Source organism: Carica papaya, chromosome 5 (assembly GCF_054855325.1).
Source record: "Carica papaya isolate Zhongbai chromosome 5, ASM5485532v1, whole genome shotgun sequence".
In the NCBI taxonomy this organism is placed as follows: Eukaryota; Viridiplantae; Streptophyta; class Magnoliopsida; order Brassicales; family Caricaceae; genus Carica; species Carica papaya.
Window position 1 is genome coordinate 40,471,258 of NC_142313.1, and position 26,895 is coordinate 40,498,152.

Below are 26,895 nucleotides of genomic sequence, written 5' to 3' on the forward strand. Positions count from 1 at the left end.
ATATAATAAGCAAGGTTGCAGAAGATTATAAAATTCCATCCCCTCAATTACCTATCACGCCATCACCCACCCAACTTGATTTTGAGAGCAGGAGATCTGTCTCCTTCTCCAGACGACCCTTCCATCTTATAAACTAGACGGTTAATCATTTCCTTCTCGTAAGTAAATATAGTAATTACTATAAAGAAAATACGTGTTTTTCTCCCTCAAAGAAATTGTAAAGTAAATATTTGTGAGAAGAAGAGGGCTTTTGAATCTTGTCTGATCGTTTCTGATAAATAGTAAGGGGGAAGGAATTTTGAGATACATAGATCTGCGGTAAATCATGGAGGTGCCTAGCTCATGGGACGCTTTACGCAAACAGGTAATTTGGTTCATTCTGTGCATTTTTGTTTCTTAATTTTTTTCTCCTGAATTGAATTTCGCGTAGATGCGGTTTGGTTGATGATAAAGCTTTGTTTTCAAAGACGTTTGATGATAAAGCTTAGAAATAACTTGGAATTTAGGCGGTGAAAATTGATATAGATGCCTTTCGTGTTTTTAGTTGTTTGATTCGATTGTATTTTGAATTTCATAAAGTGGAAGTTATTATGTGGAAATTTGTGATGCTGGAGACAAGCTAGGGATTAATAGAATTTTCTATTCTAGATTCCTCACCAATCGAGAAACATAGTTTTGTTTTATTAAATTTTATGAATCATAGTTTTGTTTTATTAAATCTTATGAATAAATGTGAATTTTATAAACTTCACTTGATTTAACAATGGGGGGAATGTATTGGGTTTTTGAGGGATACACTAGCTTGCAAATATAGAACTTCACTTGATTAAACAATTTAGTTTATTTTTGGAACTTGATTCATAAATTGCACGAAGGTGCTAGGCCTGTTGGACAGGTTATGGCCATTACCAACCACCCGTATAAACCCTTCTTAGTTTGAAGGTTGTCTTTTATTCATTACTAGATGCGAATTTGGTGATAACTTCTTTGCAAATCAAGTTTAGTGGACCCTCGAGGTAGTTCGGGATTTTTTCCAAACAAGGAATTGGAAATATGTACCTCATGGTACCAAGGTTCATAACTCGACTATCAACACATTAGTCAACTTCCATAGTTCTTCTTGCTAACAAAGTAGGGGGCGCAAAGTGATTATCCTTGTCCTAATGCAACCCTTTTTTGGATAAGCTCTTCAATCTTGTCCTTCATATCTGATTGTACTTTTGAGTTCTCCTACTAGTGAGGCAAATTTGGTTAGCTTTGTCAAGGAATTAAAATCAATATGATGTTGGATGTCAAGCATGGGTGGCAAACGATTTGGCAGCTTATTTGTTCTTCCTTTTGTGGATTCCTCCAAAAAGGGGCGAACTTCTTCACTACAAGAAGAAATGCTTTATTGACCCTATTTGCGCTTATGGCAATTTCTTCTTCATGGTCATTGATAAACGAATCATTTGCCTCTCCACTTTAGAAGTTTTGGGTATAGTTTACTTGCTTTAGTTAGGAAATATTACAATTTTCGTATGTCACCCAATTAAAGATGTAATAATTCTTGACACTTTTGTGGATTGCATCAACACTATACCGTAAAGATCTCTCAAGCTCTTTCAGGTAAAATATGACAGGAATTTGTGTCAACTTCTTTGTAAACGATGACATCCATGATGAACTTTCCTATAGAAGTAGGATTGAGGCAAATTGGAGTCACCGTAATGACAAGATCGATCTTGATGCAATCTAGCTTGTGTGGTTCAGGATGTCACTCCATTGACAATTATAGGTGGTTAACAAGAGATTTTGAGACCATATTTTTAAAACTATCACGACCAATAATCAACGGATATACCTTTTTCTATTGCTACATTTGAATGAAGTATTTGATGTTATTGGAGCTGCTCTTTTGCCTTAGCAGTATAGAATAACTCCATACCAATAATCAACCAATAAGAGTCCTAAACCTGATGGATTCACAATAGAGTTTTTTTAAGGAGTGTTGGCACATCATTAAAAGAGATATATTTTAAGTGTTTGAGGAGTTCTACCTAAATGGGACTAGATGTAAGGGTATGAAATCCGCTTTCATTTTCTTAGTGCCTAAAAAGGATACATTTTCGGAGGTATCCAACTATCGCCTGGTTAGCTTAGTGACAAGTGCATATAAGATCATTACCAAAGTCCTATTGATACAACTTAGTGAGGTCTTGGATGACACAGTGTCACTAAATCGGAGTGCTTTCTTGGGAGATAGACAAATCCTAAACGTCTCGTTAGTTGCAAATGAGGTTGTGGAGTACACTTGATAAATGAAAGGAGATGAGCTAACTCTCAAATTAGACTTTGAGAAAGCATATGATAGACAAAATTGGAGATTCCTAGATCAAGAAGATTAAGACAAGAAGATTCCCTTTCAGCTTTGTTATTCACCCTGGTTACAGATAATTGGAAAGGGTAATTGGAAAAGGTATCGAAGGGCATCAAAATGGAAAAGGAGTGTTGACTAACATATTTTATTATTTAATTATTTTATTAAGTTTATTAGTTAATTAGTTAAGAGATGTAATTGGAGTTCCACTAGAATAGTAATCTCATATAGTTAGAATTCTAGTAGAATAATAATTTCCTTATTAATAGGTTAAGAATTTTATAAATACTTTAATTGTAATAATTTAAAGGATAAGAAATAAAATTTATATATTTTTTTTCAAAATTTATATATATTAGAGCTAAATAAATGTATTTTAGGGTTTTAATTTAAGGGTTCTAATTGATTTTCTTCAAACATTAAATTAGAGCAATAGGTTGGGTTGGTACCAATTTATCTAGATTTGATTTTATCATCACTCTAGAAAGCCAAATCTAAGAGAGAGAGCAAAAATCAGCTCATATCGCAATGAGGAGCGGCGGTTTGCAGAAGAGGGCACAGTTGCTTATCTGGCTACCAGATTCGGCGCGACACCAGAAAAAGGGACGTTGTCGGCGAAGTGATCAGTGAGGCGGCCCCGATTTAGACAGCAGTCCGTGCATCTCTGCGTGAAGTGAAGTAGATTGCGGCGAAGGAAGCTGTGCAAGGGCGGATCTACTCATATCTGAGCCAGGCCGACCGATGTGCGAGAAAATAGTAGCCGAAGGAGCTCGACTTGACCTAGATTCGTGCGCGAAAGAAAGCAGGCCGCTACGGGAGAGAAAAACCATTTTTTGGCTCTGTGCGCGGCGGAAAATAACCAAATCTGTATGGAGCCTTTTTGAGCTGAACCCAAGCCATTTTTGAATCGAGTTCAAGTTGTTTTTGGGCGAGTCCGAGCTATTTTTGAATTGAATTCGAGCCATTTTTTAGCTGAATTTGAGCCATTTAAGAGCTGAGCTTGATCTGTTTTTGAGTTGAGTTCGAGCCATTTTGAAGCGAGCCTAGCCGTTTTGGGCTGAACCGAGCTGGTTTTGGGCTGAGTCGAGCCGGTTTTGAACCGAGCCAAACCGAGTTGTTGTTTGATAGATCTGGTTCCAATTTGCAACACGTTTTTGACATCTTTTGGTATTGATTAGAAGGTCTGTTCCAACTTGAGGTTTTTTCCAACTCTTCTGCGTGCGTACGCATCTGGTAGACTATATGATGACTTTCGAGAACTTGATCAGCAAGTTGGGCATGTGTGATATCTCTGTACCAATTTTAGGGGGGTGTTGACTACTATATTTTATTATTTAATTATTTTATTAAGTTTCTTATTTAATTAGTTAAAATGATTAACTGATTACTATTAGAATAGTAATCTCATGTAATTAGAATTTTAGTAGAATAGTAATTTTCTTATTAGTAACTTAAGAATTTTATAAATATCTCAGGTATAACAAGCTAAAGAGCGAGAAATAAAATTATTATTTTTTCTTCAAAAATCTATAAAGAAAATGTTGAGATCTTGCATTTACAGTTTGCTGATGATACGATTCTTTTTTGGAGTATGATGACAGGTCCATTACAAATGCACTCGCTCTTATCTAGTGATTTGAAAATATTTCATATAAATAAATTTGGTTGAGAGTGGCATCAACGGGATTAACATTGGGGATGAAGTGATTGATTAGATTACTGAGTCAATGTGATGCACTAGGTTATCATGGCCATATTACTTATTTAGGTGCTTCATTGGATGGTAAGTCAAGAGACAAACTTTTTGGGAGGCGGTGCAAAACAAGATAGCTAGGTGATTGGACGGCTGGACAAAGGGTCTTCTTTCATTGGGAGAAGGGTCACCCTCATCTAGGCTCGTCTTACTAGCAAATCACTTCATTTTTTTATCCTTTTTCAGATTCCTATTGGGATAGTTGAGAGATTAGAAGGATACATGAAGAGATTTCTATAGGTGGGAGTGGGAGCAGGAGAGTTGGGATCACCTAGTGAGTTGGAAAATTTGTTATCAATCCAAGAGCTCAGAGGATTTGGGTATTGGGAATTTGAAACCAAAAAATGTACTATTATTGGCAAAATGATTTTGACTCTTTCTGTATGAACCAAACTCTTTGTGGCATAAGGTGATAAACAATATCTATGAAAGTGAATGGGAGAGTTTGGATGCATCATCAGGGAGATCTACATCTTATCAAAGTCTCAAAAGCCCATCCCTCAAGTCCACTCTATTTATGCCCGCTCACCCATTTCCATGTGGGAGATGGATTTAGAATCATGTTTTGGGGAAGATACTTGGGTAGGGGTCAATCATTATTCGTCAAAGATTTCCTAAAGTATGTGATTTTTTGCCAAATACAAAGCTCAAGTTTTCATGTTTAATCATTGTAGCTTGGAAGTTCCAAATTAAATGTAACAACCTATCTAAGAGGGAGTCTTTTGAAATGTCATCCTTGTTAGCCACCTTAGAGTCCGTTCAACGTTCACCCTAGCCAGACAACAGATCCTGGACCCTTGAACCATTGGGATGTATACATGTAAGTCATTGTTAGTACCTTCAAAGATAATGGTGTTTTCGTGGACAACCAGTCATCGGAAGCTTAATACAGTGAGATGCTCTAACTTTGTCGCCTTCACCGTGCCTTAGAATGGGTGTGGGGGATCATGTCGAGGAGGTGATCCATTTATTTTTTGCTGATAATACTTTGCTATTCTGTGAGTCATACAAAAGAGTTATGCTACACCTAAGGTGTGTCTTGATGGGTTTCCAAGTGGTATTGGGGCTCAACATCAATCTTTCCAAATCAGAGATTGCTAGACTGGGGGATGAGAGTGATGCTGATAGTTTGGCAAGGGTAATGGGCTGTAAAATAGTTAGATTGCTAATTAAATTTTTGGGGCTTTCATTGGGGGCCAATTTTAAAGCGGTGGGGACTTGAGATCTTGTGGTGGACAAGTTTGAGAAGAGGTTAACAGGATGGAAAAGAGTTCTTCTCTCTAAAAGGGGGAGACTTACGTTCATCAAAGCACATTGGGTAACTTACCCATTTATTATATATCCCTTTTGACTATCCGGGTGAATATCATTACGAGATTAAAAGTTATTCAATGTAGATTCCTTTGCATCACTCGAAGGAAAGAAGAAGATCCCATCTGTTAGCCTGGATGAGATTAAAAAGTCAGTTTTCCAAGTAGATTTGAGGTTAAGATCTCTAGTGGAGATGAACTTGGCCTTAAAGGACAAATGACTATGGAGGTTTATGAAAGAAGGTGTACTACGGAGAAAGGTGATAGATGCGAAGTCTGGTAAAGAGGAGGGAAGTTGGTATACTAGAGCTTTATTAAGATCACACGTGAAAGGCATGTGGAAGAAAATATGCATGGGTTGAGACAAATTCCAAATGTGTATTAGATGGAAAGTTGGTAACGGTGACAGAGTCAGATTTTGGCAGGATCTGTCACTGGATGGAGTAACCCTTCGAGTTCATTATCTTCAACTATTTGCCATCGCACAATGGAAAGATATTTTTATAAGTGATTCATTTAGAAGCCCGACCAGTTGGCCATACCAGAGTGTGAGTACCAAAAGCTCTAGTATCTCCCAAGTCTGCAGTCTTTTCCAAGCCAAGGCAAAGATCAAGAGCTGGGGCAGGCTAGTTCTCTTCTCAGGTAGGCCATAAGTTAGAGTTGCTTTTGGAGCAGTAGTTCCTTGCGCCTGGCCTTTTCTTAGCCGGCTAGTAACTCCGTTCGATGTCATCCATAAAGATATTGAATAGAATATCAGATATGAAAGGAACAGGGGGAATACCGGTCATTTCCGATATGTCATTTCCATTAATATCCATAATTGGTAGATTGCAATAAGACGAGATCATCTGGAGTCAGATTTGATCATTATTAACAATAGCATCTATTTTTTCTAAAAGTCTGGATCTGGAGAACATGCTTACTGACTCTTCACAATTGATGTGAACAAGAATACCCGAACCATTCTTAAGACCACCAAGCCCTCTCGAATGAGTTCTACTATAGAAGCTTTCAACGTACACCCGGGGAAAAATCTTTCGCTCACTGAGAAGTGAAAACTTGTGACTAGATCGTCCTGAAGACGGATGCGACGGGAAGAAGTGGCATTTGCATATGGGGGGGGGGGGAAGGAATGACAGGTTGATACGGTAGGCACCTCAATAATTGGGAATTTAATGGGTGGGGGGGGGGGGAAGGAATGACAGGTTGATATGGTAGGCACCTCAATAATTGGGAATTTAATGGGTGGCACCCCCTTTGGTGCGGGGGGAAGGAATGACAGGTTGATATGGTAGGCACCTCAATAATTGGGAATTTAATGGGTGGCACCCCCTTTGGTGCCTATAGCAATTTTATATAGTTTTCTTTCAAAAAAAAAAGAGCATGAGAATCTTCTAAGCACCCTATTGTTAGGATCCCAAACCGTCTCGACAAGGGAATCAAGCAGACAAAGCAGACATTTGAGAAACTCAGTGAAACCGAGTGCAGAGAAGCCGAAATTAGGGAACAAGAGAAGGAAAATGGGAACGCATGAAAGGTATTCAAAATCCTAATTCTAGGCACTGAATTAGATTGATTATCTCCTTTTGAATGAACCGCCGCACCACCGAACGTACTCTCTTCATTCACAAAACCGGTAGGTGCATCCCCTATGTTCATTGGCTTTTCCGCAAGCGTTCCGGCTTCTAGGGTGTAGTTTGACGATGTGAAAGATTATTCATGCACCCTTTTGTGTATATAAATCCTCCATTTTGTAAACTCTAATCATCAAAATATATTTGCAAAGATTAAGCTCAAATCATCTCAATCTCTTTAAACTCTATGTCGTTTCTGCTCTCTCTCTCTTGCTATCGACTACCCTTAATCTTTCCTTAATTCCAGATTTCTCGCCCATATTCTGAATATTCTCAAAATTGCCCCATAATTATTTACAATTCAATATTTTACCTGATTTGGCTCCGCTAAAGTACGTGTCAAGATTGGGTCCTGACAACTCGGTATTAGAGCAAGTTGAGCTGGAGGAGACCATTGCGAGCTTAGTAACAATGGTGAAGAATAAGGGTAAAACTGTGATAAATGAACCTCAAAAAACACAAATCCTAGAAAAAATGTGTGTAATTGATTAGTGGCTCACTGCATTCATGACTGAGGTCCATCAAAATATGGAGCGGCGCATGGAATTGTTTCAAGGGAGCGCGCGGCTAGCAGAATTGCTCGTCAAAATAAGTCAATTTGCCTGTGCTTTACATATCGATAAGGGATTAGTGCCAAATCCCAATACCAGTGAATTAGGAACTAGTAGTTGAGTGACTTCAAGAAGTCGTCTTATGGGCAACCTGGCCCCAAAAATTGATATACCCATTTTTGAGGGCACTAATCCCAAAAATTGATTATATGATATATTGAATACTTCCAAGTATCTCGTATTTCTGAAGAATAGAGAGTGGAACAACTTCACTGTACTTGGTAGATAAGGTTGACATCTCGTTCCATAACCCAGAATGTTTGAATGAGATTTGTTTATGAAAGAATTATGTAAAAGATTTGGTGGGTTGGCTGGGTAGGCATTGTTAAAAAACTTAATGAGTTGATTCAAGAAATCGTCCTCTACGCGGGAGGCATGCAGAGAGTGCATTATGACTTTAGATAAATTGAAGTCCAGGGGGTTGATTTTGGTTAATGGTTGTTTCATGTGCAAGGAGGCGGAGGAAACCTGGTGTCATCTTCTACTTTGGTGTCCTGCTGTATATGAGCTTTGGTGCATGGTCTATGGGCTTTAAGGCCTCAGCTGGGTAATCTCGAGTTCGATTGTGGATGAGGTTTGGGTTTGGAATGGTGTTGGTTTGAAAAAAGTTATTGCAAAACTAATTCCATCGACAATTTTTTGGGTTATTTAGAAAGAAAGAAATTTGAGAGCATTTGAGGGTGTAGAGAATGATAAAAGTAGATTGAGAGAGAGATGGTTTAATTATTTTAGGTCTATTGTGTCAGGGCATGATATTATTAAGAATGAGAATTTTGAGGATGGTATTGATACCCTAACAAACCTGTAAATCTTTTGTAAATGGTGGTACCCCAATTAGTATCCTGTTAATACACATTTATACTTTAAAAAAAAAAAAAAAGAAATCATCCTCAATTATCAAGAAAAATTTGAGAAAATGCAGTCTCTTCTCTTAATTGAAAATCCTAGCCTTACTGAGAGATATGTTATCTCCAGTTTTATTAGTGGCTTAAAAGAACTTTTGACCAGTAGTAAGGATGTATAAACCACTCACGCTTAACCATGCATTCAAGCTAGCTGTATGGCAAGAACAAGCAGTAGAGGCCATCATTCGTCGCAATAAGTTAAAACACTCTACAAATTTTTCCAAAGAAAGTATTTCCATCCCTGAAAATTTCTCCAAAATTGGAAATTTTCAAAAAGCAGCACCCTTGAGGGGTACAAATCATATAAAATTGCTGAGTTTTTGCTAAAGATGCAGGAAAAAATACAATCTAGGGCATCGGTGTAGAGAAAACATAGCCATGATAATGCAGACATGTGAGGAAGAAGAAGAAAGTGTAGAGGATCAACCTCTAGATGACAAGTAACAGGATAATGCAGGGGAGTTCTTAGATAGGACAGTAAAATGTATATATAATAACTATAATAATATCTATATATAAATATAATAAATAGTAATAATATTCTTGTTTGAAACACCAAATATTGGAAGCTAAATCTAAACCTTGGGGACAAGGTTGATGTCCAAGGGGAATGAATTGTTAGGATCCCATATCATCTCAACAAAGAAATCAAGCAGACAAAACAGACGCATGAGAAACTTGGTGAAACCGAGTGCAGAGAAGCAGAAATCAGGGAACAGGAGAAGAAAAATGGGAATGTGTGCAGGGTATTTGAAACCTTAACCCTAGACCGACACTAAACCAAATCGATTTTCTCCTTTTCAATGAACCGCTGCACCACCAAACCTATGTCTTCTTCTTCCCTCTTCATTCACGAACCCGGCAGGTTCATCCCTTCTGTTCACCGGCTTTTCCACAAGCATTCCAGTCTTGAAGGTGTTGTTCGACAATTGGAAAGATTATTCATGCATTCTTTTGTGTATATAAACCCCCTATTTTGTAAACTCTAATCATCAAACTCTATTTGCAAAGATTAATCTCAAATCATCTCAATCTCTCTTTAAACTCTCTGTTATTTCCGCTCTCTCTTTCTCGACCACCCCTCTCTTGGCTGTTCTCTTTCTCTCTTTAGTCGTTCTCCTTTCTCTAACCGGCTCTCTCTCTTGCTCTCAGATTCTCTTTTTCTCTCTCCCCAACTTCCTGTTTTCTGATTTCTTCCCTTTCTCTCTCTACAACTTTCTATAAATTCTGTTTTCACCCTTAATCTTTCCTTAATTCCAGATTCCCTCCCTATGTGCTTAATATTTTTAAAATTACCCAAGAATTATTTAATATTCAATATTTTACCTGATTTGGCCATGCTGAAGTACATGTCAAGATTGGTCCTGACATCTCTCTCTCATGTCTTTAGATAGAAACAGTGACAAACTTGTGTGGTGTTTTAATGCTATTGGGTCTTTTTCGGTGAAATCCTTTTACAAGCACTTGACTAAGCTTGAAGACGCTGGTACTAGTTCGATTAGACAAATTTGTAAGGTTAAACCCCTCCTAGAGTCTCTTTCTTTTTGTGAGAGGCTAACAGCGATTACATTCTGAGTATCGACAAATTGATGAGAAGGGGCAAGATTACGGTGAATAGTTGTTATCTCTGTAAAAGCACTATGGGGACTTATAATCATGTTCTTCTATATTGTTCGATGGTTTACAATTTTTAGACAATGGTTTACTGGTTTTTGGGAATCAATTGGGTGATACTGGGCTCCATTAGAGATGAAATTTGGACTTGGAAGGGTATTAGCGGGTGCAGGAAACATGTGAACGTCATTCTGCTTACCATCTTTTGGATGGTTTAGAATGAGAGAAATAAAGAGCTTTTGGGAGGTGTATGAAGATATTGATTTTGACATGGTTAGGAATAGATGGTTTCAGATCCTTAGTTTTTTTATTTTAGGTCATTCTCTTTACTCAATGAAGAATTTAGAGATCTTATTGTAAATTTTTTCTATATGGATTGACTCCCTCTTGGTGCCGGTTTTTAATTACACTTTTATATATATATAAAAAAATCTCCGTAATGTGTTTTGCAAGAGGTGAGCCCACTCTCACCTTTTTCTACATTGCAACTTAGCTTGGAGGATGTGGATGAGATTAGTGAGATTGTTTGGGCTTTAAAGGTTGTTGCCTCCCACAGTGGAAAGCTTTATTTGCACAAATATCTATGAAGTAGGGGTGAAGAAAGTGTCAGAAGCCTTGGACATTGCTCTGATATGTGAAGAAATAATGGAGAAGAAGAAGAAGAAAATAGAAGAGATGAAGAACGATAAAGAAGGACGAAAACAAAGGATTTTTATTGATTTCTTGTCATGGTTACAACTGAAAATAGGATGACCTTTTATAGGCCGTTACACAATAAATAAAACGATCTTCATGGCGGACTTGCGTGGAGATGATGAGCGCGGCTTTGGCCACGGGATGGAGTGCGGATTTGCATAAGCGTTGGCTGCGGGAAGAATCATTGAATGCAGAGGTGTCGGGTGCGGAACATGCTGAACCAGTTTAGGGTAGGTCAACCCCGATTCCAGCTGATTCTGTGTTTTCTCCCTTTTTCCATTTGGTGTGCATATTTCCCTTCTTACCCTTCTTTCTGTAATAACCTTAAGGGGTTTCTTGACAGAAAGAAGCTAAGCCTTTTTGGCAAGAGGCGGTTTTTCCCGAGTATGGTGTATCTAGCTAGTGAAGAACCGGCAAATTCTCCATGACTGAACTACTTTCTTGGATGAGATATAGGATAGGACTACTTTCTTGGCAACTTAGTGGGCAAAAACTCATAGTTGCATCACTGCACTGATCCAGGGAATCTATTATCTATAGCTCGTAGGATGTACAATCAACAAGAATTTCCAATGTGGTTGTACCTGCCTTCTTCACAATTCTTATTTGAATCCAAAATTTAATCTAGCCAACTTTCCGCAGATCTCCTCAAAGCCAAGCTTCACAACTTGTTGCTGTTTGTGCAATGCACCCTGTTTCTTCTGAATTGCTGTCCCAAGGTCTTCATCAATTGTTCACCGTCATTAGGATAGTTCTGCTCTCCTCTATGAGCAACCATGTTAGATTAATTTTGCTCTGATATCACTTGACATGGAATGGTCCTGTAGATGAGTTAGCTGCTTACCTTTCAACACCTAGTAACCTTTTAGGAAGAATGGAAAAAAATCTTTAAAAATATTATTAATGATGAAGCAATTTGCAATCGATTGATTTATTTCAAAAAAAAAAAAAATTTGGAATTGACTGATTTTTCAGATATTTATAGGCTCCTTTATAGATGAAATCTAATCTCAACTGCTACTAATCTAGGAAAAGCTACATACTTGCTGTTATGGTTTTGATTTTGGAAGTATTGAGGAAATTTGGATTTAATGTTGTCCAGAATCTTGCAGATTTTGGTGTGCATTGCCAGAGGATATAAGGTGGAAAAAGAGGAAAGATATGGTGTATAAATTGGTAGAAAGCTTACAATAGAGTAAATTGGAATTTTCTGGATAAGGTTCTTAATAGAAAAGGTTTTGGTGGTACATGGAGAAACTGGATTAAGGATTGTCTTCCTATAGTTACTTTTTTTCTCAAATGGTTTATAATCTGTTTGGATGTAGGGTTTGGGGTGTATGAATGTAGGAAGTTTTGGCTTTTTACCAATTTATGTAAGATAAATTAGGAATTGTTCTACTCATATATTTAGCTTTGGGATAAGCCTAGATATAATACCTATCATTGTTTAGATATCATACCTAAGAGAAGTCTTAAGCTTCACATTTAAATTTGATTTCATCGTATAACCTGAAAGATAGATTCTTAAAATGCTTTTTCTGAATAACAAAACTAATGTCAAAAGTGATTCTTAGCAGAAAATGTTTTAGCATTAGGTTGAGAAATTGGGATAGTGGTTGTCTTTTTACAGTGACATTTTCAGTGATTATCAGAAGGTTTATAATCTGTTTGGATGAGGGTTTTGAGTGTTTGAGTGTAGAAAGTTTTTGCTCTAATATCAATTGATGTAAGACAAGTAGGGAATAATTTGTCTAATTAGAAATTTTCTGGTAAGTTTAGATATCACACCCTGGAAATTTTAGATGTCACACCCTGGATATTTTAGATATCACACCTAAGAAAGCTATTCTTAAGCATTACATGACCTCTATATTGGTAATTCTCAAAATACACTTATTGAATATTTGGACTAATCTCAAGAGTGAGGTTACAGAAATATTTATATTGCTTTAATTTAAAATCCTGATCTAGCTACTTAAAGAACCTTAATAGAAAATTAATACTTAAAAGAATTTCAATTGCAAGTAAAATACCTGATATTGGCTTGTGCTATTTCAACAAATTATAAATTAGAAATTAAATAAAATTTGTGATCTATTTGGAAATTATAAGTCTAATCCATTTAGCATCATGTTTATTGCTAAAGGACTACTTATCACATTATTTTACTGCCAAATAGTTGCATTTCCTGAAGGGTGTTTTTGTTCCTAATTGGTTTCCCGTTTTGATCTTCTAAATTATCTTGTTTTCATATTGCCAAGGAGCACATTGAAAAATTTTAAATTGGTAAATATGCTTTATCCATGATTGCAGGCAAGAAAACTAGAAGCTCAGTTAGATGAGCAGATGAATTCATATCGGAAAATGGTCTCCACAAAAGTTTCTAGCAAAGCTGATGCTGCGGAGAATGATCTTGAATCTGGAATAGATCGATTACTGAAACACCTGCAACAAGTAAATTCACAGATGCAAGCTTGGGTATTATCAGGAGGATCAGAAATGGTATCTCATACATTGAATCGACATCAGGAGATTCTTCAGGATATAACCCAGGTACTTTGGCATTTCTAACTTAATTTTATCAGGTGTAAATGGATTTGGACCATCGGTGTTTGGACCAACTTTGTTTTCTATTTTCAATGTCAACCCAGCCTAGAAGTTATTACTTTGGACAAAGATAAGTGATATAGGGCAAGAAGATCTTGAAACGGAAGACTTTGTGAGAGATAATATTTTTTAGTTATTTTGTTATCTTGATATTCCTATATCATTTAGGCTATCAGGAAATAGTAGTTGAACCATAGTAGATTCCAGATTTGAGTAAGATTAAGAAACTTGTGATTTTTTTTTATTATTTCAGTATTTTGATGTAAGTTGTATTACTATTGGAAAAAATAATAATTGATTCTTGCATTGCCCAGAAAAGCTCTTAAAAAAAAAACAAATAAAGAATAAAAAACCAAAAAATTAGAGAAGATAGCCATGGCTGGTCCTTCATACACCAACCCTTCTCACCATTAAGCTGCCTCCACCATGCTGGCATGCAGACCTGCTGTCAATCACTCTTTCGTCCGAGGTTAATCACTGAATTGAAGTTCCACTGCTGCAGCTCCTTGAGACTTCCCTTTTTCCAGCGTTGAATATTTATACAATCTGTAAACTGGAGATTGTTGCATTTTGGTGATCAGGAAGTTGCATGAATATTACATCAGTCAGAATCTGTGGAATGAGGCTGAGTGAGCTAGGCCATTTTGTCATTTGAGTTGAGCTAAGACAAGCCGTCTTCATGTCTATTTGAGCCTTTTTTTTGAGTGACATATCATTATGAGCTTTGACATAGAGACCAATCAACTTGTCAGTACATTAACGGTAAAAAAAAAGAGAAATAATAAAAATGGTAAATTAGTATTTTTACAAATATCAATTAGGGTTAGGGTTAGAGTTAATATTTTGAATTTACTTCACAGCAGTCACTGCTGCATTGATTCCCGGTTATGATCGTGGTTGCTTTAATTGCTTATGCCCTATAAAAAACTCGAGTTTTATGTTATAATCAATCAAGGAAAAAAATAAATTATTTCTCAGATTTCCTTATCTGTTTCTTTTCTATTTCTCTCTTCTCTCTCTCTTTCTTTTTCAAGATCAGACAATTATGTCAAAGGCTTTTAACAAAGTGGTATTGGAGCCGAAGAATCTAGAAGCGATCACCGTGACGGAGATCGACTTGAAACTCACCATGTTCATGGAAGAATCGTGCGGCAGTTCAGCATGATCCTGGATCTGCTCTGTGGCAGATCCGCCGATTGGATTGAAGAAAGCTTGACACGCCTGGCAAAGGCATTCCTGGAAGATGCGAGGCCGATGACTCAAAGAGCCGCACCTAACGGTCAGCCGAGCCCTCTCCGCGTGATGAAGAAGAAGAAAAGATTTGGGATTCAGATACAAAAATAAACCCTGAAATCGATTCAGTTATTGAACCGGATTAAATAACACAGACCAAAGCAGGTTCGCTAACTTATCCGATTCGAACCGGTCCAACCAACATTTTGAACTGAACCGGTTCACCTACTCCCCTTCTCTTTCTTTCTCAAGCAATGGCGGCTGGGAATGAACACCCTAGAGGTCTTTCCCTTGTTCACCTTGACTAACCAGTTGGAAAGAGCTACCTCCCAGAAGCTTTGCTCGGGTTCTACTTTAATCCGCACAAGGTGAAGATGGAACCTGCAGGCCTCTCGTTCTCCAGATGGGTTCTGATATGGAAAAAGAGAAGCGGAAGAAGGAGAAGCAGAAGAAGAAGAGGTGGAAGAAGAAGGCGTTACTGCAGCAGCGTGATTACAACGCCCCATAGCGGTGTTGAAAATTCGTGAAAATTTGATTTTCACGGGGTGGAAATAGTAGAAAGCTGCTTTAAAAAATATATATATATATCTATATATAATAATAAAAAAATTTGATTTTATGAGGTAGAAGTAGTAGAAAATGTTTCAGAAAAAAAAGATATATACATATATATTAATTAAGACATATATATATAACTGCTTTAAAATATATATATATATATATGAAAAAGAAAAAAAAACATGCTTTATATCTATATATAATAATAATAATAATAATAATAATAAGCTGTATTTTAACGTTGGGGACAAGGTTGATGTTGAAGGAGAAAGTATTGTCAGGACATTAAGTGTAAAAAAATAAAGAGAAGTAATAAAATGAGTAAATTAGTCTTTTACAAGTATTAATTAAGGTTAGGGGTAAAGTTAATGTTTTGAATTTACCTCACAACAGCCCACTGCTGCATTAATTCCGGATATGATAGTGGTTGCTTTAATTGTTTATAGTCTATAAAATGTTCAATTTTTATGTTATAATCAATCAATAAAAAGAATAAAATTATTTCTCATATTTCTTTGTTTGTTCCTCTTCTATTTCTCTTCTCTCTCTCTCTCTCTCTCTTTCTTTTTCAAGATCAGACAGCCATGTCAAAGGCTTCTAACACAACTCTTGGTTTTATCATGTTACCTATCTGATTACAGAGGATGTTTTTACATCAAGTTTTGGTGCACATGGAATAATAGAAAGCATTGACATTAACATAGCGTAACTAATCAAGCTTGTATTAGTATCAATATCTTGGAGAAGCTGTTTGTGTTAAAAATTTTCTCAAATTGTCTTGGATCTAAAATAATTGGTATAAACTAAATATATATACGAGTTAAGTCTATACTCAAAAAGTTAAAAAATTGATTATAGAACATGCAAAATGTGAATGATGAGCTAAAATTTTTGGCTGTTACTGCTCTGGAAAATGAGGAAGCTTGATGTTTCTACCAAATCACCATCACTGTAGAAGAAACATTGACATCTTCTGAAGTTGCTCCTTTATCAGTAATCAAGTTGAGCGATTTCTTTTTGGTGATTTTGCTTTGTCTTGTTTGCTTTCATAATCTAATGGAACGGATCTATGCTTCTGACGAACTAATCTTCCCAATGGATATTGTTAGTCACTAAATCATGATTTTTGGATGTTCTTGAATGGAATGTCCCAACCTTGCTGTCTTTATGCTTCTTCATTCAAAAACAAAGCCAAGTTTTCACAAAGTGGGGGAGAATGGTGTAGAATGAGAAGATTTTAAAACGTAACGTTTTTGGTGATAAGAAATATCTTTGTAATTGTGTGATATTTTGGTGATGCAGAATAGATATGAACTAGATTTTGTAAATAGATTATGAATTCTATTTTTATCTTGTCACCAATATATTATAGTATATGGGTATTAGGACTCTGCTAGCTTTATGATATTATTTATAGTTTAAATTTTTGCAAGTTGTGAGTTGCCTGATATAGTTAGATTAGGATTTTATATTTAAGTTTTTTGTAATTTCAATTTTTGAGATTAAGCCATTGGTTGGTAAATTATTCTGACTTTATTTTCATTAACTGATTATTATGCAATCATGTCTTGTCATGTGATGCTTCAGAACTAGTTGTTAGGTGTGATGTTGGTATCTTCCAATCCCCTTTATCTGGTTATGGATCCTTGGAGTTTGAAGTCAGTTAAAGTTAAAGCAAAGTTTTTCGGGCTCTTCTTCCTTTTAAACCTATGAATGGAGATGAATACTAGGCCTCGTTAAAAGAGAATTGGAAGATCTCCTTGAGTACTTAAGAAACTCTAAGACAAATTTTCTGCATGCATATCATAGAACCAAAGTACATAGATCTGTTAATTACAGATTAACTAGCTATCAGGACATTAAGAATAAAAAAAGAGAGAAATAATAAAAAGGATAAATTAGTTTTTTACAAGTATCAATTAGGGTTAGGGTTAAAGTTAATGTTTTAAATTTACTTCATAGCAGCCACCGTTGCATTGATTCCGGTCATGATAGTGGCTGCTTTAATTGTTTATAACCTATAAAAGACTCAATCTTTATATGATAATCAATCAAATAAAAGAATAAAATTATTTCTCAGATTTTTCTCTATGTTTCTTTTCTATTTCTCTCTTCTCCCTCTCTTTCTTTCTCAAGATCAAACAGTCATATTAAAGGCTTTTGACAATGTGGTATCAGAACCGGAGAATCCGGAAGCAATCACTGTGAAGGAGATCGACCTGAAACTCACCGCTTTCAAGAAAGAATCGCGGCGGCAATTCAGCATGATCTTGGATCTTATCTGTGGCAGATCTGCTAACTGGACCGAAGAAAGCTTGGCACGCTTGGCGGAGGCATTCCCGGAGATGCGAGGACGGCTCAAGGGGCCGCACCTGAGGGACAGCCGACCCCTCTTCTGCGTGATGAAGAAGAAGAAAAAAATTGGGGTTTAGATAAAAAAATAAATCTTGAAACCGGTTCAGTTATTGAACTGGGCCAAACAATACAGACCGAACCAGTTTCGCTAATTTATCCGATTCGAATTGGTCCAGCCAACATTTTGAACGGAACTGGTTCACCTGTTCCCCTTCTCTTTTTATCTCAAGCAATAGCGGCTGGGAATGAATACCCTAGAGGTCTCTCCCTCGTTGGCCGCAGCCAACCAGTTAGAAAGAGCTACCTCCCAGAAGCTCTACTCGGGTTTTGCTTTAATCCGTGCGAGGTCAAGATGGAAACCTGCAGTTCTCTCGTTCTCCAAATGGGTTTTGATCCGGAAAAGGAGAAGCGAAAGAAGGAGAAGCGGAAGAAAAAGAGGTGGAAGAAGGTGTTACTTCAGCAGCAAGATTATATTGCCTGGCAGCGGCTGCATCGGTCGTGTGGAGGGGCCAATCCGTGAAAATCAAATTTTCACCGGGTGGAAGTAGTAGAAAAATGCTTCAGCAAAAATATATATGTATACATATATAATAATCAATATATATATAACTTTATATATATGAAAAAGAAAAAAAAAAACTTATTTTAAAAAAATATATATGTATCTATAATAATAATAATAATAAATTATATTTTAACTTTGGGGATAAGGTTGATGCTAAAAGACAGGGCATTAAGAGTAAAAAAAAAAGAGAAATAATAAAAAGGATAAATTAGGTTTTTACAAGTATCAATTAAGATTAAAATTAGAGTTAATGTTTTGAATTTATTTCACAGCAGCCACCACTGCATTGATTCCAGCCATGATAATGGCTGTTTTAATTGTTTATAACCTATAAAAAGTTCAATTTTTATATTATAATCAATCAAGAAAAAGAATAAAATTATTTCTCAGATTTCCCTCTCTGTTTCTCTTCTATTTCTCTCTTCTTCCTCTCCTTCTTTCTCAAGATCAGATAGCTATGTTAAAGGCTTCTGACATTGTCATCTTATGGATAAAAACTGCCCCCCTAAGAACTGTTCAATACTATGCATGGCACATGTTCTATACAAAAAAGAAAAAAGAACTATCGAGGCCACATGGTTTGACTTGTTTAAACAAACTCAACATAAAAATGCTCTTACCTAGGATAGATTATTTCTCACACAATAACCTAGTATCAAATCAACCACAAAATCTACAATAGGTGGCGGGACCTTGATAAGCCAAGTAAAGAAATAATCTTTCAATCAAAAATCATTTCTTCTAGCCAAACTGAGCAAATTCAGAAGGTATCTAGCCATACCAATCTTTGCTAGATTACAAAAATTGCTTCTTGCCACAAAGTCGAAGTAGAATAAAGAGATCAAACTTGGTGCCAGACATAATCTTTTCTATTAAGATTTTTTTGATAGAAAAATAAATATATTACAAAAGAAATTAAACATATCAAAGGAGGACTGGATGTCCTTCAAAAGTGAAAGAACAAACAAAAGATAAGGAAAGAAACTGTCCAGAAATTTCCTGTTAGATATCTATCAATCATGTAAGTAAAAAGATCAATAATCAGATAAGTCACCTAATGTCAAAATGCAATTTCTTCTAATTGGAAAAGTTACCAATCAGATACAGTTCATCTAACATTCAAACAGATACAATTTTAACAAAAAGAATCCATTATCAGATAAACTCAAATTTCATAGCTTGCTCCACAGTCAAACTCCACAAAACAGAGACATACAACATAACAGACAAAACCAAAAATAACACCACATTGTTAAGGAAACCCTTAACATAAATTAAAACCTGCAGACTCTATAATTCTGATTATCAAAATAAGAAATTAGTCAATATAACTTTACTAAAAGTTAAGAGTTAATTGAAAAATACTACTGAAGTATGCATGTGATGACATATCTTATCTAGTCAAACTATGGCTTTATGAGGATGCCTTAAGGGAAAGTAATTGGCAGAGTTGTGGTACTGCATAACTTCTGCACCCTGGAGTGGATGCTCGATTATTTATAATGAGATGGTTCTTGGAAGAACACAGTAATGCTGATGTTACTGCTTTAAGTGTGAAAGATATCAAATCAGATAACTCAAATTACTCTTTGATTTGAGGTTTTTTTCATGTAAGCCTTACCTTTCCCTCTAGGTCAGTGTTTTCTTGCTAGTCTCCGTTGCCTTTTCACCCTTTGGCAATCGGACTACATTTTCTTATCTCCATTCTTCAGGTTTCTCTTTCACTCTCTCTCAACATAGTATTGCTGGCATCCGCCATCTACTTTATCACTTTTCTCAGCTCATGGTTCATCTCTCTCTGTCATCCTGTATCTCTTCACAGCTCTTGTAAAAAGAGAAAAAATAAAGGGAGCTTCCTACTTGTTTTCTTTTATGGTTGTAAGGCAACCCTTAACTGAAGCAATCAATAAGAGGGGGAGATGAGATATGAAGTGAGGTAGAGGATTAAGTGGGTGAGCTTAGAGAAAGATATGGTAGAAATGAAGACCTACCTCATTAAACAAGGAAAATGCAGGTGCTGTTGGGGAAAGTTGGAGAAAAAGGAGGCAGAACAGTACAAATGAAACAAAAGTTCTTGCAAAAACAACGTGCTGGACCAATTGATTAAACCAATAAAATTCCCCTGCCATGTGTTGATCAATGATCCCCTTCCATGAACTTCCACATGTAGCAGATATAATATTTTGGGATGAGCACAAGTTGTTTATTAAAAGGTTAAGTTACATAGAGGTATTTAATCTTTGATATAATTTGAACTGAGTTTATTATTTTTGAAAGTAACAATCTAATCCTTTCAAAAACTAGAATATTATTTTCTAATTAATTATTTAAACAATAATTTTCTGTGCACCCCTTCATTCTTCTTGCACCCTCATTGTTGCTTTTTTTCACCATATGAACTAAAACCTTAGCTTTTTTTTTTTCAAGTAAAGTATTTATTATCTTGCTTTTATTTTAATAATTTAACAGTCATAAAATTGACGCATGCGATGTATTTAACTGTTATTAACGCCTCTTAGGGAACTGGACTGAAATCGATAAATATGGTTGTGAATTGTTCCTCTTAAAGCAGCATTAGTTTGAGCACTCTATTGTTCATTAGTTAATTACCATGTTGAAGTAGCATTTAGCTTAATCGTAAAATTTTCCTCTGAGATAGTAGAGGCTTGCTTTAAAGCTTTAGAATACTTGAAGTAAAGGACAAAAGAAACTTTTAAGACAATTCCAGTCCTTTTGATAGGTTAGAGGTTGTTGGTTCCAGAACTATATTTTGTTTGAGATTATCTTCTCGTTGGTGGAGTTGATTCAGGAGACCTTATTGATATTTTGTCTTTTTCTTCCTTGTGAATCCCTTTCCTACTTGGGTGGTATCTCCATGGTTTTTTGTGAATGCATTTCTTATTTTTCTTGAGAAAATTGTTAGGATATTGAACTGGTTGTCTATACACCCTAACTTCTGACCTTTTTCCATCAATTTTACATTCTTTTGCTAAGAACCACTGCAGATACTCTGAATGGTAATGATGTAATGTTAGCCATGGTTTAAATGCAGGAGTTCTATCGTCTCCGTTCCAGTCTTAGAGCTAAACAGGAGCATGCTTCGCTTCTTGAGGATTTTAGGGAGTTTGATCGGTCAAGGATAGACTTGGAAGATGGTGTTGGATCCACGGAGCAACAATTACTTCTCAAAGAGCATGCAGCCATTAGCCGAAATACAGGGCAGGTACATCTGTTCTGTTTTTTCATTTTGGACCAAAATTCTTTCTATCTGTATATTTATATACAACTCTAATGCTAGTTAGTATTTGAATCTCAAGTTGAGTGGAGTCTGAAGTATTTAAACTTTTTACATGACATTTCTAAATATGATTGTTGTGTCAAAGTAACTCAATGTTCTCCAATGAACAAGAGTTCAGTGTGTCAATCCACTATAAAATCTTGAGCACATTTCGGATGATCAGAGAAATCACTTATTCAGGTTGCCATCCAAAATATCTCTGCACTATGCAAAGCTTTTCTAGGCCCCATCCATTTGCGACCAGCCTGGTTGGCACATGCTTGTGGTAGGAGAAAGATGCTTCATTTGTAGGTAGAATGCATTTTTATTCTGGTGAATGAGTGTTTTTTATGTAAAAAGAAGGTGGAGCTGTGTAATCATATTCTTCTATGGTGTCCTTTTGTGTATAAATTGTGGAGCTTTGCTTATGGACTCTTGGATATCAATTGGGTGATGGGTGGTTCAGTGAGGAATAAATTTGGGTATGGAAGAGCATTAGTAGAGTGCAAAAACATGTTAGTCTCATTGCTCTTGCGACCTTTTTGGTGGTGTGGAAAGAGATAAACAAGAGAGCTTTTAGGGGTGTGGAAGATGATTTTGAAGGGTAAAAGATGGATGACTCCAGACTCTATGGGTCATCCTCTCTATTCGCTTGAGCACTTTGGGAACCTTGTAATTGTTTTGATCAACATGTGAATATCTTTGTACATGGGTTTCCACCCTATTCGTGTATGTAATGAATCACACCATACTATTTTATTTTAAAAAATGTTAACATTTCTCTCTCTCAAGGAAAAGACTGTTTATATAAACATCAAGAGGTAACTGAGAAGTGCTCGTTCACATCTTTGTCGTCCTCCAAGAGGATAGTCCTGTTCTTGTCAAGATAGAATATATGGACATAGCTTTTTATGTGGTCGTGAAAAGTGCTCGTTAACATTTCTCTCTCTCAAGGAAAAAATTCTGTTTATATAAACATCAAGAGGTAACTGAAAAGTGCTCGTTCACATCTTTGCCATCCTCCAAGAGGATAGTCCTGTTCATGTCAAGATAAAATATATGGACTTGGCTTTTTATGTAGTTTCTGTGTGTGTTTTTTGAATCTCAGGGATTTTCTTTTCAATTGTAACATAGGTATTAGGTTTTTCATTTATGTTGGAAGTGAGAATTATTACTTGTTATGACATGTCTGGGAAACATCCGCAACTTTTTCTAACTGATGGCAAGTATTAAATTCCTCTATTTTGCTTGGTGCTTTTTACTAACAAAAAAAAAAACAAATAAAAGAAGAAATCCTTAGTGCTTTATGCTGAAATTTCTCTTATTATGAGTGGTGTTACAGATGGATACTGTGATATCACAAGCTCAGTCAACACTTGGGGCACTTATGCTTCAACGTTCAACATTTGGGGGCATCAATTCAAAGCTTAGCAATGTTAGCAGCCGCCTGCCCACGGTAAGAATACTTGTTTTTTTTTTATAATTTAAAAAGTATACATATATGTAGAAATATTTGGAGAAAATCTAATAGAAGAAATATGCAAAAATATTAGGAGAAAACTAGGAGAAAAATTGGATCTAAATTTGATACTAAAATTCCAATTAGAGAAAAAATTCCTAAGTCTTTTAGAAGTAAATTTTCTTTTCTATTCTTGGGGATACTGATTTGGTATCCAACCCTTAAGTAATGTAATAGTATCGAAGGAAATTGCAGCTTTGTTCTTGATATCAAAGCATGGTTCTCTCTTCCATCTAACCTAGAATACCTAGAATGCCGAAGTACTGCATGACTGTCCATCTTCAAGCCTCAAAGACAGAAGTTGTGCAATCGACAGTTTGATGGAAACTAAAGGGATGGATAATCTGATGATGTCCATCACTGCACAAGTTAAATGACCAAACTACCTATCTCGGTTGCAGTCTGTCACGAGTTCGTGTGCGGGAAAGGGAAATGATTACTATCTTACAGGAGGCATGATCCGCCAGCCATAAACAACCCAAAATACCAAACTTGGAAACCCGAAGACTGTGGGGAAGCCATACTCACTGTTGCTAACTTCATCAATAGAATGTCTTCTTGAATACTAAAATTGCTTACACCCTATCCACATGACAGAACCATTTCATCAATCCCACTAAAAATCTTTGGGTGCACTGCATTTGTTTATAGTCACTTGCAACACCATGGCAAATTTGACACAAGACAATTCAGCTCAAGTTTAGGCATTTGTTACAAGTCTGGATAATCCTGATGTTCCCAACACAATTCACAAAGCCTCGAGTATTCCAGGTTGGAAGATAACTGTGTTGGAAGAAATGAAGGCCCTAAAGAAAAATGAAACATGGGAACTCACAACATTACCAGAAGGAAAACAGACAGTAGGTTGTAAGTGGGTCTGCATTGTGAAGTATAAAGCCGATGACAGAATTGACAGGTTAAAAACTCGGCTAGTTGCGATAGAGTTCACACAATAATATGGTATTGACTACCATGAAACATTTTCCATGTTGTGAAGTTGAACACAATCTAGATACTGTTATCGTTAGCAACAAATCTTGATTACCCACTTTACGAACTGGACGTGAATAATGTTTTCTTAAATGGGGAACTTGCAGTGGAAGTCTACACGGATAACCCTCTAGGTTTGAGACACAGGATAATATGAATATGGTCTGTAAGTTGAAGAAAACATTTTTATATATTGAAGTAATCTCTTAGAGCGTGGTTCGGCCAATTCAATATAGCAGTGCAATTGTGCGGATCTATACAGTGTCAAAGAAATTACACATTGTTGTGAAGCACTCCCAAACGGGCAAAATTGTCTTACTTATCGTCTATGTGGATGATATTTTGTTCAAAATTCAAGTACAAAACTTAAGAAATACAAAACTTCAAGACCAAAGATCTCAGGAATTTGAAGTACCTCCTTGGGATGGAAGTAGCACGGATTTAGGAAAGGAATTATTGTAGCACAAGTAAAGTATGTGATTGACGTACTGAAGGAGACAAGATGAGTAAGTGTAAACCAGCAAACACCCTAGTGGAACCAAATATCAGGTTCAAAGTACAAGGGAAAAGTCCTATAGTAAACAAGGGGCAGTATTGGAGATAGTTAGAAAGCTGATCTCTCTCTCACACACTAGGCCGAATATTGTTGTAAGTATTGTAAGTTAATTTATGAATAACCGAACTGAAGAACATTTATAGGTTGTGAATCGAATTCTACGACACTTAAAAATGACATCATAGAAAGGATTATCTTTTAGAAAAGACACAAGAAGAGTGTAGAGATATTCACTGATGCTGACTAAGCAAGATTTATTTATTTATTTATTTTTTTGAAATAAAAAGTAACGTGTATATTAACAAGGTACCAAAAAAGAGGGGGTACGGTCCCGTAAATAATTTACAAAGTAGTTAGTATGTCAATGATATCTCCAAAATCTTCATCCCTTAGAATATCATGACCAAGCAAATTAGACCCAAAATAGTTAATCCACCTATCTCTTAATTTATACAACCCTAACTTTTTCCCATCAAAGATCCTAGTATTTCTTTCTTTTCAAACAACCTAAAAAACAGACAAAGAAATCAAATTGTCGACATTACATTTGTTGATCAGCCCATCCTAAGCCCATATTTCCCCCCTCACATTCCCAGAAATCACCCAACTAATCCCCAAAAGCTGATAAATAATGCTCCATAAGCTGTGAGCAACAGGACACCATAGCAGCAGGTGATTACAAGATTCCTCAGCAGACATGCGAAGGGAGCATCTATTAACAATAATCTGTCCCCTCGCTCTTAAGTTCTCGAAAGTGACTAAGCAAGATTTATCACAGGTAGGAGGTCAACTTTTAGATATTGCCCATATGTTTGGGGATATTTAGTAACATGTCATAGTAAGAAACAACCAGTTGTGGCTTGAATTAGCACTGGGGCGGAATTCAGAGCTATGGCACTAAGAACATGTGAAGGAATGTGACTCTCATGTGTACTAAAAGAGTTACAGATTGAGAATTCTACTCCCATAAACATGTTGTGTGACAATCTATCTGCAATCAGTATTGCAAAAAATCTGGCTCACCATAATCAAATTAAATATGTTGAGATAGATCAATATTTCATAAAGGAGATGGTAAAACAAGGGATAATCAATTTGGTACACATTTCGTCCAACCAACAAACAACGGACATACTGAATAAGGCCTTTCCAAGAAAAGAAAGTTTGAGGACTTGAGCTCCAAGTTTGGCATGATCAATATCTGTGCCTAACTTGAGGGAGAGTGTAGAAATATGAGAAAATCTAGGAGAAGAAATATGCAGAAATATTAGGATAAAATTTAGGAGAAAAAAGAGGATCTGCATTTGATATTAGAATCCTAAATAGAGGAAACTTTTCTAAACCTTTTAGATGTATATTTTTTATTTCATTTTTGGAGAATACTGATTTAGTATCCAACCCTATAAGTTATGTAATAATATAGAAAAGAACCATAAAATAAAATTTACAGCTTTCTTCAATATATAAATAACTTTTATGTCCGATGGCTTTTGGCGTACTGCACTGGTCTCTGTTGCACATATACGTGTCATCTCTTCAGTTGCTCAGTTTACCTTTCAATCTTTTCATGTCCTATGCACTTTTTAAGAAGATGCTAGAAGAAATGCTGTTGCCATTCATGAATCTCTAAGAATGAATAGATCCGCAGACTGATCGAAATGCTAAATTATTGAGCAAGATGATCATTTCAAGAACATGTTTATTCTTTCTGCTTGGTCTGGTTTGTGTTATATCGATCAGAATGCTATCTTGATGTGGTGCAGGTAAATCATATTCTTTCAGCAATAAAGAGGAAAAAGTCCATGGACACAATCATACTTTCCCTTGTTGCATCAGTGTGCACGTTTCTCATTTTTATCTACTGGTTGAGCAAGTAAGGATGTTATTTTGTATTACTTTTGGGTGCTTGTGTCTTAATCGCCTTCATCCTTACCTCAGGGTTGTCGGGTGGGTTTAGGCTATCTGCAAGGGTTCTACATTGTACAATGTGATACAGAATATATCTAGTGATCGTTAATTTACAAATATATGTGCACAAAGATCCTATATCATTCATGATAAATGACATATCATTGTTTTTGTACCTAGCAGTCTCAGGTTAATCTGGAACACGAAATAAAATGTGGTGGAAAATTTTCATTTGCTTGTACATCAAGTGCTCTCAGAATCAGATCAAATAAGTGGATTCTATTTTTTTTTTTAAATTATTTCTTCCATTATCAAAATTTTGAAATCGCTAGTATATAATGAAGGATATTCAACGTGTGGTAGTGGCATTATTGATGTCAGGACTCTTGGCAGATTGACAGTTACTAGTCTCTTCTGTTTCTTTGTTCTTGAATTATTTTGTCCT

At 36.1% G+C, this 26,895-nt stretch overlaps 1 protein-coding gene across 1 annotated transcript; it reads left to right on the plus strand.

Moving 5' to 3' along the window:
- Positions 1-77: 77 nt before the first annotated feature.
- GOS11 (golgi snare 11) lies at positions 78-26,625 on the plus strand. The gene is made up of 5 exons (XM_088220972.1): positions 78-364; positions 13,196-13,435; positions 21,253-21,423; positions 22,820-22,933; positions 26,306-26,625. The coding sequence occupies exons 1-5, from the start codon at positions 326-328 to the stop codon at positions 26,417-26,419; spliced, it is 678 nt and encodes a 225-aa protein (XP_088077098.1). The 5' UTR covers positions 78-325; the 3' UTR covers positions 26,420-26,625.
- The last annotated feature ends 270 nt before the right edge of the window (positions 26,626-26,895 follow it).

Excerpts from the sequence above, each read along its gene's own strand:
- GOS11 (XM_088220972.1), top strand. The coding sequence starts at position 326 with ATGGAGGTGCCTAGCTCATGGGACGCTTTACGCAAACAG. Across the intron at positions 365-13,195 it reads GGGACGCTTTACGCAAACAG|GCAAGAAAACTAGAAGCTCA; the intron begins GTAATTTGGTTC and ends CCATGATTGCAG. Across the intron at positions 22,934-26,305 it reads TTAGCAGCCGCCTGCCCACG|GTAAATCATATTCTTTCAGC; the intron begins GTAAGAATACTT and ends GATGTGGTGCAG.